This window comes from Polyodon spathula, chromosome 4 (genome assembly GCF_017654505.1).
Source record: "Polyodon spathula isolate WHYD16114869_AA chromosome 4, ASM1765450v1, whole genome shotgun sequence".
Lineage (NCBI taxonomy): Eukaryota > Metazoa > Chordata > Actinopteri > Acipenseriformes > Polyodontidae > Polyodon > Polyodon spathula.
The window spans coordinates 85,707,107-85,719,633 of NC_054537.1; the positions used below are offsets into that span (position 1 = coordinate 85,707,107).

Below are 12,527 nucleotides of genomic sequence, written 5' to 3' on the forward strand. Positions count from 1 at the left end.
TGTTTTGTATTTTGGTACACACATTTTCTAGTAAATGAAAAGGTCGCTAAAGCATGCAATTTAAAGCATTTTCAACTGACTGTGATGAGCTTTGGAAACCATAATCATTATAAGGGGTTTCTATATTTAGACAAGGATTATATCATTTAATGCCTTCCTGTTACTAATAGAGTAACACAATATTTTAGCCAAACTGGCTTTTATGTGGTATCCAGTAGTTTTCATTGAAATGATACAGTGATTAAATTAAACAAAGTAAATGCTCGGGAGTTACATATTTTGCTTTTCTTGTAATTCCTTAGCTCCTCTCAACTAGACCAGTTATTTCTAATCAAACAGTTACTACATTTTTTTTTTTTTTTTTAAATCAGGTTGGAAAGCTATGCATGTCAAGTTTTTCTAAATAACTAACCCCAGTATATTTGTGTAAGTATCCATGTTTAACAAAGGGAGTTTTCTTGTCAGTGATATCGATTTAACACAATTCCCTACAAATTGGATCTAGATGTGACCTTTAAGGTCTGTATTCTTATTAGCCTTCAGCTTTAAACTGTGCACTCTTTACCACATGCAGCAGCCATGTGTTGAAAGACAACAGCGCAATAATATATTTTAAAGAGCCTGCTTAAATATGCATTGAAAGCACTTTCTTGATTGACATGTGTAATTTACAAATAGTTACTCAAGGGCACATTGTATTGTTATTTCCTGACACAGAGGATTAGCTAAAATGAAGGGCACATTGTTAACATGATACATATTAATGAACATCTGTGGATAGCATTCATTTTTCAAATACTTCTACATAATTAAACGGACTGGTTATGTCTAATCTTCTCCAGGGCAAGGTACATCATTAGTATGCAGCTAAGATAATAATTACTACACATATAAAAGTGCTAAAAAAAGGGTGAATTGTTAAAGAAATGTAACATTAAACATCACTGTATATACTTTTAAAAACATGTCTTGTGGTGTAGTGAATGAAAGGCCTGCTTTATAAACCTGTAGCCTGATCTGCCAAGCCAGTTCTAAAATAAACAACACGTACATTTACATTCTCGAACGTGCAGCTCAAACTGGAATGAGGGCCTCTAGTTTTGAAGGAGGAAGCTATGATTTCAAGGCAAATTAAGAACATAAACATTTGCTGACTGATTATGCATTATTTGGTTGTGTTTTCAGTTTCTTGATCCTGTGCTGCTAAGTTTAGGAACCTGCGGTGGGAAGGTTAAACTGGAGATGCATACTGTCAGTGTAGGACTGTCACATAATATGCTGTGAAGAGGAGTCTGTGTCTTCAAAATCTTGTTATACTCCGCTCCAAACAGTAAAATAAAAACAAATATAATATAAGCACACACTTGACGTTGACCCATTTCTGCTCTTAATACATCTTGGTGTAAAGCAATAACATGAAATGCATCCCTGCTGTACCTTCAACATCGTTTAGCACAGGGCAATCTGAACAGTTTTATTTTTCAGGCATGTTTAGATTAGGTTTACTTGTGTGTGCATAACTCTAATGTTGCGTGAGGTTGTTAACTGTTAATGTGATGAATAGCCGGTACCAGTGCTCTATTGTAGTCGTAAAAATGATTTACATACATGTTTTCATTTTATTATACATTCAATAGAAGTACACAGTAACCTAGGCTAAGTTTAAGAATGTATTTCAAAGCCACAAAGTAGATTAAGATGCAAATTCAAACTGGTACTTATTTAGTTGCATTTTTGTTTTTATTAACAGCTTTCAGTGCATGAGAAACTTAATTTTCATGCAGCATGTAAACCTCACCATTGATCCTGCTAGCCAAATAGATCCATAAGTACTAATGCAGAGGCAATGATTTTTCTGTAATAATGAAATTCCACAAGAAGCATTTTCTGGACTACGTTAAAAAAAAAAAAAAGAAAGAAAAACAATGACATACACTGTCCAAAAATGATGACTTATTCAACAACATTGTTTTTTGTTTAATGTTAACTTTTATAAACTGCTGATAGTATTTTAAATACAACAACAACAAGCGATAAAGGATGCGTACACTTAAACAGCAGCCTGGTTGGACGGTCAGTTGAATTTTAACAGCAGCTACATCAGTAAATAGCAGATAATAGTATCGGTAGAAATAGCTTAGTTGAGTAGAAAGCATGAAAATACACACGCATAAAAAATGATTTCTCATTTACTGTTATCATAAGCACAGGATCCATAATTCTTTCCAATATGTTTCTGGTTTGCTGTGGCTGTACACTAATATGAACAGAGAGAAGGGTTTTCACTGCAGAAAGGAGCATATGCTTTTAATGTGACACAGTACACACTCTTTACTTTTTAATATCATAAGGCTATTAAATATACCAATAGCAGTCAATTGCAATTCAGACGTTCACCTGCTTCCCAAGATTATGAAGTCTCACTGCTGTCCTTTATCCCATACATTAAATAGCCTGAAACAATGACTTTATACTCCCACAGCGGGCGTTCATTTTGCAGCTTTTTTCCCGAAGATTTATTACTGTTCTTTGTACTGGGGAAACGTCTGCTTTTTAGTATACAACCATTTTTTGTAATTTTTTTTTCAGTCAAGTGCAACATTTTTTGAGAATTGGCAGCCAGCACACTACACAAGAGACGCTTCTTTACTATAAATTCCAGCACTGCCAGGAAAAACAGTTGGTGTTTGTTTTTCATGAATATATTTTTTCCGATGCTGTAAAAACTGAAAATGTTTTTTTCTATTTATGGTACAAGGGCTAACACATTCTTATTTGCCAATCATGCCAAAGAAATTCACATACAGTAGTTATATATATATATATATATATATATATATATATATATATATATATATATACACACAAAGGGTGTCCTGTAAGACAATTCTTACCATACCCCTTGGGTGCATTGTGAGGCACAAGTCCGCAGGTTGAGTGTATTCAACCACCCAGGAAGTGCGTTAAGAATTGTCATACAACCCTTGTCATGGGTTATTTCGCTTAGAAAATGGCTACTTTTTTTTGGAAATTAATTACACAAACTAGCTTTTTTAAGGAAGAAAATTTGAAATGAATTATGTATCCTTCCACTGAGAAAAAAAAAACAGTCCCCGAATAGATATATTTTGTACTTTTTTATTTGCCATAAACATTACATTGTAAAATTTTTGAGATAAAATTTGGGAATTGAAAGCAGACTGATTTCCCACATCTGAGGGAGGATTCATGGAACAGCCAAACACTGTTATTTTGTGTGTGTGTGTGTGTAGGAAATGATCCTACTCAAATTTTGCAGTCTTCAAGAGAAGCTGACCAATAATTTCAGAGGCTGTTTTCACACCAATGCCAATAACCGGCGTGGTTTCCCTAGATTGTATTAGCATTAGATGATATGTGGACTAAACGACATTCGTGTCAGTTTGCGCAATGCTGCGGTCCTTCATGTCCTAACCCCAACTTGTTTAAAAGCCCAACGGTTGTGGTAGCAGACAGCAAGAGAGATTTTCATTTTGTTTTAAATATGTTTCTGAAATCGGAGGGTAGTGGTGAGAGGTATCTGTTGTGTCTAATTTAAACATTGCATACTCACTAGGCAAGTACATGTGACACCTTTTTGGGTGACAATTATATAAATAACAAAAATTACACAAGTACTACTCATGGTTTAAACTTCAAATAAAGAGTTTTTTTTCTCGTAGGTCACTGGATTTATGCACTATCTGGATATTTTACAAAGTTTACATTAACTATGTTGAAATTGGATTCCTCCCAAGTGTTTTTTAGAGTTGCATGGAAATAAGTTACTGAAAGATTCCTTAAAGTATTGCAAACTGGAAGCCAGGCATTTCTTTTATAGGTATACCAGCTGAATTAGCCGGCGTTGCCCAGGGAAATTCAATATTTCATGCATGACAAATTTTGGAACAGTAGCCTTACGGTTTCCTATAAGTTACTGATCTTGGGTGTCGTACAATGCACTCTGACCCCTTTCACTTTTTTTAGCTTTATATTTTTTGGGGGGGTTTTGCCATTTTTTTAAAATTTTTCTTCTTTAATTATTTGGTTTTTGTAGGTTTCCTTAATTTGAGATACATGGCTACTGTAGTGATCCAGCAATGGGGTTACTAAATAAAGTATGGGGGTCAAAATTTTGTATCCAAACATAACCCTTGACGTTCCCCTGGATGAAAGAGGAGGCCGTGCAAAGTCTGGTTGCACTGGCTCCTGCGGGGTCCGAACGTATAAAGGAGGAACAGAGAGACAAATAAACGTTCTTGTTTATATATTAAGATGAACAGTTGGTAAAGGCTTGTTCAAAACAAATTACAGCGAGCTTAAAACAAAGGAGGTTGTACATTGATAGAATTGAGGAAGGTTTTGATATCCAGCCTAATGATAAGTTGTGTAACTATCTAACTATATGCAATTGCAGTTTAAAAAGTAAACAAGAAGTATACATCAAACATTAAAAACTACATCACAGTTGCATTTACAAAACTGGTAACGGGTGACACAACGGATTCTGCTGCTACTGTTTTACCTACATATTATGGCACCAAAAACTGTAAGGATGCTTGAAAGCACCACATACAAGGAGTATGGAAACCCACATGTAAGAACCACAGTGCCATCTCCTGGATAAAGCACCACATATAAGGGGAGTGGGGAAACCCACATATTTCAGAAACACAGTGCCACCTCCTGGATAAAGCGTCACTTAGCCACTTACAGCTGTCAACAGTTTAAAGGAGTGCTATTTTTCAAAGTCTATTCTCTTAACTTACACCTGCATTAGCCAGATTTCTTCTGTTGCAGACCTTTTGATTATTTGCTTATATTTTAAGTACATAGCGTTTTCAATTTTCAAAGACAATGCTGCTGATTAAGTTTCTTCTGTTTACTAAATGTCATGCAATCAGACCATGTTACCATGTATTGTACATTAACAAAAGATGTTGCAGAGTTACCTGTTTTTATATTATATATATATTTTCAATTTTTCTTGCTGTTTTGGATGGAATATGCCAACATGGAGATAAATTAATACTTGAACATATCTAGAATGGGTCCTGCTTCTTCACGGTGGCACGTTTACCAATTACATCCACTGTTGTCTGTAAAGTGTTAATTTGAAAATGAAAAGCTGGTCTTAGTATTATCAAGAGGATAGGACAAAAGTATACAGCTTTTTATACTTATTTCTTATTTATATATATTTAAATAATTTTATATATACCTATATACTTCAAAAAGTTTCATGACAGTTGCCCTTTGTTACATCTCCCTAATATTTAACCATTCCCATTTTTAAAATACAGTTATCAATTTATGTCCATGGGGTACCCTCTATTTATGTGAGATTCTTGATTTCCTTCCTATTTTACTTAAAAACACACTGGTTCAAACCACATAATGCCATTTCATAACAGGTAGGAAGTATAAAGATCAGAATTAGTTTAAATGATTGAACAAACATAGTTTTTGCAGTTTATTTTACAACAATGTTCAAAGGTAACTTACTCTTCAGGCACTACAGACAGCCTTTCTAACTTGGCTTCAAATCGTTTTCTACTGGAGTCTAAAATAGCGATCCCATTCTTTTTAAAATCATAACCTGCCTTGTCTAGTTCCTTTAACCGGCTCCTTACAGTGTCAATGCTAAAGTCCAACACCCTTGGTTTCTCCAGTATCTGTCTGATATCAACATTAGCATCTAGCAAACAATCTATTTTATTTTTTAAAGTCTCAGGCGAGGCATAGAGAGACGGAGGATAGAAGAGGATGAAGTTTTTGACATCCTTCTGGGAGCAGCCAAGCGACTGCAGTTTCTGCTCTGCACTCTTGAAGTTTCTCTTGACATACTCATTGGATAGGTCTAAAATCTCAGCCCCGTGGCCCTGCAGCAGATTGAGAAGCTCCTCATCGGTCAAGTTGAAAGCCTTCTGGAGAAACTCAATGTTAGTCCTCACCCTCTTGGTGCTGCGAATGAGAATGTAAACATTTCTTGAGATAATCTGCTTCACAAAGTGATCTGGTTGCTTGCCGCCCAGGCTGAAGCAGACATCCTGCAGGAGCTCCACCATCTGCCGGTTGAGCTCCACGCTGTTGGCGAAGGTCCTGGGAGCGGTGGTCAGCAGCCTGTGAAGTTCCTTAGAGGTCAAGCCCAGGGAGCTCAGGAAGGCAATGTTCTTCTCCAGATTGTCGTTGTCACTAGAACGGAAGAAGGACTCGGGCGACCGCTCTACAATCTTCACAATCTCGCTGTCAGCCTGGAAGATGTTCCTCCACAGCCTCCAACGCTCTTCCAGGTGGTCATGTGAGCGGGTGATAGCACGTGGGTACCGGGAAATAATGCTGGCCACTGTCTCCTTGGCAGCCCCTTTGCCCTGCAGAAAGCGCGCCAGACCATGCTCGTTGGTGATCAACTTCCTCAGGACCCCTGGTTGTCTTCTCCTCACCATTTTAATGTCTACCCCAAGCTTGACCAGGTTCTCCAGCAAAGAGTCATTCTCCTTTACTGGACTTTTCCTTGCCTTTTGGGACTGTACATTGTATAGCCTCAAGTAAGCTGGTTGAAACTGTCGAGCAGCACAGAGATTCAGCAGAGACTTTCCTGTGGTGTAGCACAGCAGGCCTATGATTCGAGACAGAGTCATCCTTCAAGTCTTCATCTGTAATCCAAGAATCTGACAAGACATTACAGAAAGTCATAATGTCATCACATTTTAAAATAACAATCCTAGGGAACAGCATTATTTATGAATACTACAAAAGATTAAAAGCCTTTTCGGTCAACATTATTATAATGAAAAAATCACACCGAATTGCAAATCCCCCCAAAAAAGTATGATGTAAATTCTAAAATGCTAAGCTGTTACACACTTAATAAAAAATAAATGATTGAAAATAAATACCTCTTTTGCTCAAAATAGTGCCCAGGAACTTATTATCTCAATCTCTTTACCTGGGTGGTTAGTTGGATAACAGTGTTGTTGTATTAACAAATTGTTATTGATATTTCTGTCATATACACTCCTACATAAGTCAAGTAAAAATATAGGATTACACTTAAATAAGCAATGCACATAAAGCATGCAATCAGCTTTAAATAAAATTTGTTGTTCTCTCGTTCGCTTGTACGACACAACAGAACAGTGTAAACATATATATTATTGTGTGTAGCTAGATTTTAAGTAGCTGCAGCGTGGGATTCTAGCTAAACCTGCTGTTTTATTATAAAAAGCACTATGTCATGTATTTATGTAGTAACAAAGATGTCACTTTGAAATTAATATTTATTGCATTATAACTTATTCATCATAATCCAGCCCTGTAACATTTCAACAATGGTTACTGGACTGAAAATGTTTCAGTAAATCATAATACAAGTTGCATGAGAACTATGAAGACAAGAGAGGTAACTTGGTCCTTGCTCTCGTTCAGATAAATCAATTATTTAAATAGCCCCCCCAAAGCTTTTTATGCATTTTAAATGAGGTATTATATGGCATGGTTAAACAGAATCTGCTGCAATGGTACAATTACAGACCCTGTCAGAAGCTTGTCTGAGCATATTTCTGAACCTTAGATAGTTGATGTTTCTGGCACTACATTGCTGTTATAACAACATAAAAAAGGTTACAAACGAGAGGAGGCCATTCGGCCCATCTTGCTCGTTTGGTTGTTAGTAGCTTATTGATCCCAGAATCTCATCAAATAGCTTATTGAAGGATCCCAGGGTGTCAGCTTCAACAACATTACTGTGGAGTTGGTTCCAGATCCCACAATTCTGTGTAAAAAAGCACCTCCTATTTTCTGTTCTAAACACCCCTTTATCTAATCTTCATTTGTGACCCCTGGTCCTTCCTTGATAAAGTCCCCTGGGTCGACACAGTCAATACCTTTTAGATTTTTGAATGCTTGAATCAGATTGCCATAGTCGTCTTTATTACAAGACTGAATATATTCGCAAATACGCATTCATAATTTGGGTTGATCATGTTAAAAAAAAAACATTTTCAATTACCCTAAACAAAACTTATTTGCATATTTTTATTAACAAAGACCTTTAATCAGAGCAAGTATCAAAGCTGTCAAGTTAATTACATAAGCAAATTGAGCCATCCAAGTATATAAAGGTGTTATACTTATTGTATTAATACCAACGAAGTTATGGCTGGTGGAATTACTCGACAGAGCAGAAACTTGATTTCGTTGAGTACATAAAAATTATATCAAAACTGTAGAAAACACGCCACAGCGGTTTTGCAACGCTCAAATGTCTGGAGTGAACTTGCAACCAGATGTAATGCTGTGTTTCCTGAAAAGGTGTCTAGGAACAATATTACATTTAAAAAATGTATTTAAAAGAAACTGCAGACCAGAAATGCTTTTGCAAAGCAACGCCAACAGCGATTGAGTAGTTCGCCTGACCATCCTTTGCCCCAGTTATACAGCTTTATTATATTGATGATACCCAGTTTGGTGGCATCAATAGATGGAGCTCCCTTGTGTCTGGTGGAACCTTCCCTCTGTCTGCCGCTCACCTACCGAGACAACGTCATCACTTGTAACAAACAGGAAACGGGCTCACAATCTTCAGAACCAACAACTATGCCTTTCAGAAAGAGATTTCGCAGGTGTAATAACAACGAAGCCTTTATTGAAATTTAAGCTACTATACAGATCTATAATACACAATACAATGCAGTACAATCACAAATAAACAGTGAACAAGTTACAAATGTATCACATGTTGACAGTGACGCTTCCCTTGAGCAGGAAATCCAGTTCTCAAATCCAGAAGAGGCACCAGTGGGTTTTGGAGCTCAGGAGACCGGGTTAGATGAGGTGGACATGGGTGTGGACAGGGAGAGGAGTAGGGCAGAGGCGAGGTGGGGTGGAGGATAGGCCAAGACGCATGGGGCTGCTGTTGTCCAAGAAAGAGCACAACTTAAAAATGAAATTAGAGCAACAGTTACATGAGAAGATGCAACTGAAAGCAGAAAGCTTACAAATCTTACAAATCAAAAGAGAGATACTATCGGGTAAATTAGAATTACTTGGGACAAAAAGGGAGTTTAGTAGCTCTGATAATTAAAAATCAGTCTTACTTTTGAGATAGATTTTTTTTGTTGTTTTTGTAACTTTCCCTTTGATGGAGTTATTTATTTTGAGTTATTGTATGAGATGGTTTCTTTGAATTATTGTAATTGCTGATTCAGTTTCATATACAATATAAAAATAATGTCGGCTACTGATGTCATGTAAAATGAGACGTATTACAGTCTTTGAAATCCCTGTCCATCCCTTTCTTCTGGTCGAGGTCCAATCTCAACAGTGTTGAAATTCTCGGGGTTTGGTTGATCTACCTGGGCAAGGCTTGGGTGGGTGGGGGGTTTATCCCAGTCAATTGTCAAGTTATGAAGTACCACACATGCAATGATTATTTGGCTTGCTCTCATGGGTGTGGTAAGCAAACCAAATGAAAGACAGGCAAAATGCTGTTTTAATATTCCAAATGTTCTCTCAATACACTCTCTTGTCTTCTTATGACTCCTATTGTATTTCAGCTCTGAGGGCGATGTGGGTTTGAGCACTGGTGTGAGAAGATACCTCCTGGAAGGGTAGCTTTTGTAAGCCAAGAGAACACTGTGATAAAAGCCTTCCAGCTGTAGAATAAAACAAGGTGCAAATATCTTGTTGCTCCTCTTCATTGGGCATGACAAAGTTCATGAAGTGCTGCTACCAGCTTCGAGATCCTGTGAACAACATGGCAAACAGTGCTTTCGTGGATGTTAATCAGATTCCCCCCTAACACGCAAGAAGGATTCTGTGGCATAAAATCAAAGAGTTATTAAAACTGGAAGCGCTGGGTTAATAGGATGCCCTCCTCTTCCTCTAGTTTACAGCCATGGTTTCAGCAAATTTATCAGTCTTCTGACTGCCGTTTTGGATAAACCATATCGCCTTTTAAACTCCTGTTCACTGTATATAACAAATGGATTTTGTGAACATCGATAATGCCTGGACATCATTCGGGCAGAGCGCACTCCAAGCATACAAAACGTAAATCTTTGCACAAATCGAATTGATGTGTTAACAACGAGGCACACTTTTATATAGGAGACAGCTTAATATCCAATTGACACGTATGTTAAAGACAATAGCCACCTCCATAATTGAGCGAGTCACTTATAACAGCATCTCAGTATCGTGTTTTATTAATTATATTTACTGCCTTATTAAAATTTGAAAGCTCTGCTAAATGTCAGATACATATTTTCGATACTATATATTTGATATCGGTTTTATTAATGGTTTCATTTCAGAAAACGTGTCTAAACAGTTTCCTCATTTTAACTCGAGTTAGTACGGTAACTCCTCTGCTTAGTCCAAAGAGCTTGGTGGTTTAATTTAGTCCCGTATATCAGGAACATCTAGGGGGCAGCAGTCATCATCTGGAGTGCGTTGCAATTGGGAACATTTTTAATCCACATCTGGCGTCAATCTGGAAGTTCTTGGTTCGTTGCAATTGGTGACAACTAGCGCACTAGTTTAATCTAGTCCTGAGGTACTAACTACGGGTTCACCCACAGCTTTTTGTTCGTTGCAATTCAGCTCCCAAGTGACCAATTAGGTCAGAGGTTCCGATGAAATACAAATGTCCCCACAAAGATAGTAACTCCTTAAAAAACAACATTGTGGGGACGTCCCCACTTTGTAAAACACGAAATAACTAAATATTCCCTCAAAAAAAAAAAAAAGTGCCAAAATATTTAATTTGTCGACTTTTCACACTGTGTGGAGTTTTGTCTGACTAGAGTTAGACATAATAAATAAAAATATAGTGAGTCAATGCAAATTGTGTGTGTGTGTGTGTGTGTGTGTGTTGTGTGTGTGTGTGTGTGTGTGTGTGTGTGTGTGTGTGTGTGTGTGTGTGTGTGTGTGTGTGTGTGTGTGTGTGTGTGTGTGTGTGTGTGTGTGTGTGTGTGTGTCCGGCTCTGTCTCCAAAGTTACCTATTTTATCTTTTGGCCTGAAGGTACCAACAATACTGCACCATTGGATTGATTCATTCCTGACCCAGGAGTGCACATTGGCAGGCACTTACTGTGAGGATGCTCAAAGAAACTATATGCCTCACCTCTACTAGCAGGATTTCCTCTAGGCCATGGCAAACAGAGAACTAAACCCAAAGCATACAAAAAAATATATACTGTACAACAAAAATAAACCTCTATATTTTAATAGCAAGCCTGCAGGCTTAATCCATTCAATCCAAAATTCTCAGTGAAGCGTTGCTCTGCTACAGAGGAAGAAATTGAAGCTGCCTGCACAAGACTGACCCTAAACCAACAAGGGGAAAGAAAGCAATTACATAAAGAAACACAAATCTAAAAAAAAGACATTACTTGCTTGTCTTACTGTACACCCAACAGTGGGATACACTAAAAACTCCCTTAAAATAAACACTAGATATTTTTATTTTATTTTTTTAACAATATATACTTTTTCGAATTAATTTAGCAATTTACTGTTACGTCTCATACAATACTTTATGACTTAAATCAGAAGACCAGAACTTATTTTACAGTTTACTGACCTGTTCGAGTAATACTATATGACCCGTGAATTAACATGTACAAAAATACGTTTTTACTTATTTTATTTTATTTATGGCTGCATTACCGCCAAATATCTATTTTCACTTCAACACATTTTACAACGATTTTTTCTTTTTTTTTTTTTTTTTTTATAAAGTCAAGCAGACTTGAGTTTCAGTTCCAGTTTTATTTTTCACTATATTTCAACACAAAAACGCTGCTTCAAAATAGCCTTATTGTACATTACAACCCAGACAACGTAAGGCAAAGTAAACCGTCTTAATGCTCTAGTTGTTAAAATACCGTACATCACAAATCTATTTCACTTACCTTTACATTGCACATTTCCAGGAAGGACTTAGCTAACCACCAACTGTGAAATAATGGTAGATCACCTGTCAAATGTTGTAATCATCAAGCGCGTGATCTGCTCTGTGGTGCCCTCTGCAGTATTGGATGTTTCACCATGTTGAATTTAAAAGAAGTGATATGATAAGTAACCTAGATGGCAGTACATACTTGGTTGTTATAAATTAATATTCCAGTTAGAATTTACTGCCTTTATTGTTGTCTGAGTGTTTTTGTGGTGAATATTGATTGCTGCTTATCTGCCAGCAATGGAGTCAGCAGTGCTTGAGTGCAACATTATTATTATTATTATTATTATTATATTATTATTATTATTATTATTATTATTATTGGTCCTCGTTTTTTGGTGGCTATTTAATAAAATAATGATTATATGTATTATAGTGCCCCTTCTGTTTCTTTAGTAGCATTCAAATTAATCCAAACATGAATTATTGGATTGTTTGATGTCCAGTTAAAGCATAATGTCCCTGAAGAAAGTTTTTCAGGGAATACCAAACATGTTTTAAAGGTACAGTCTTCAGTTTGAAAAGTTGCACTCAGTCCAGCAC

The 12,527-nt window shown here is 36.7% G+C and overlaps 1 protein-coding gene across 5 annotated transcripts; it reads right to left on the reverse strand.

Annotated features, from left to right (window-relative positions):
• Positions 1-3,274: 3,274 nt before the first annotated feature.
• LOC121315015 (transcription termination factor 1, mitochondrial) lies at positions 3,275-11,987 on the reverse strand. Of its 5 annotated transcripts, XM_041248852.1 has the most exons (3): positions 11,938-11,987; positions 11,148-11,350; positions 3,275-6,689 (listed from the first exon to the last, which is right to left on the reverse strand). In XM_041248852.1, exon 3 carries the CDS (start codon positions 6,657-6,659, stop codon positions 5,520-5,522), a length of 1,140 nt encoding a protein of 379 aa, XP_041104786.1. In that variant the 5' UTR covers positions 6,660-6,689; positions 11,148-11,350; positions 11,938-11,987; the 3' UTR covers positions 3,275-5,519. The 5 variants fall into 5 exon arrangements, 3 of the variants coding, with proteins under 3 accessions (XP_041104786.1, XP_041104787.1, XP_041104785.1); XM_041248853.1 differs by lacking the exon at positions 11,148-11,350 and having other exon boundaries at positions 11,938-11,974; XM_041248851.1 differs by lacking the exon at positions 11,938-11,987 and having other exon boundaries at positions 11,148-11,929.
• Positions 11,988-12,527: the final 540 nt, after the last annotated feature.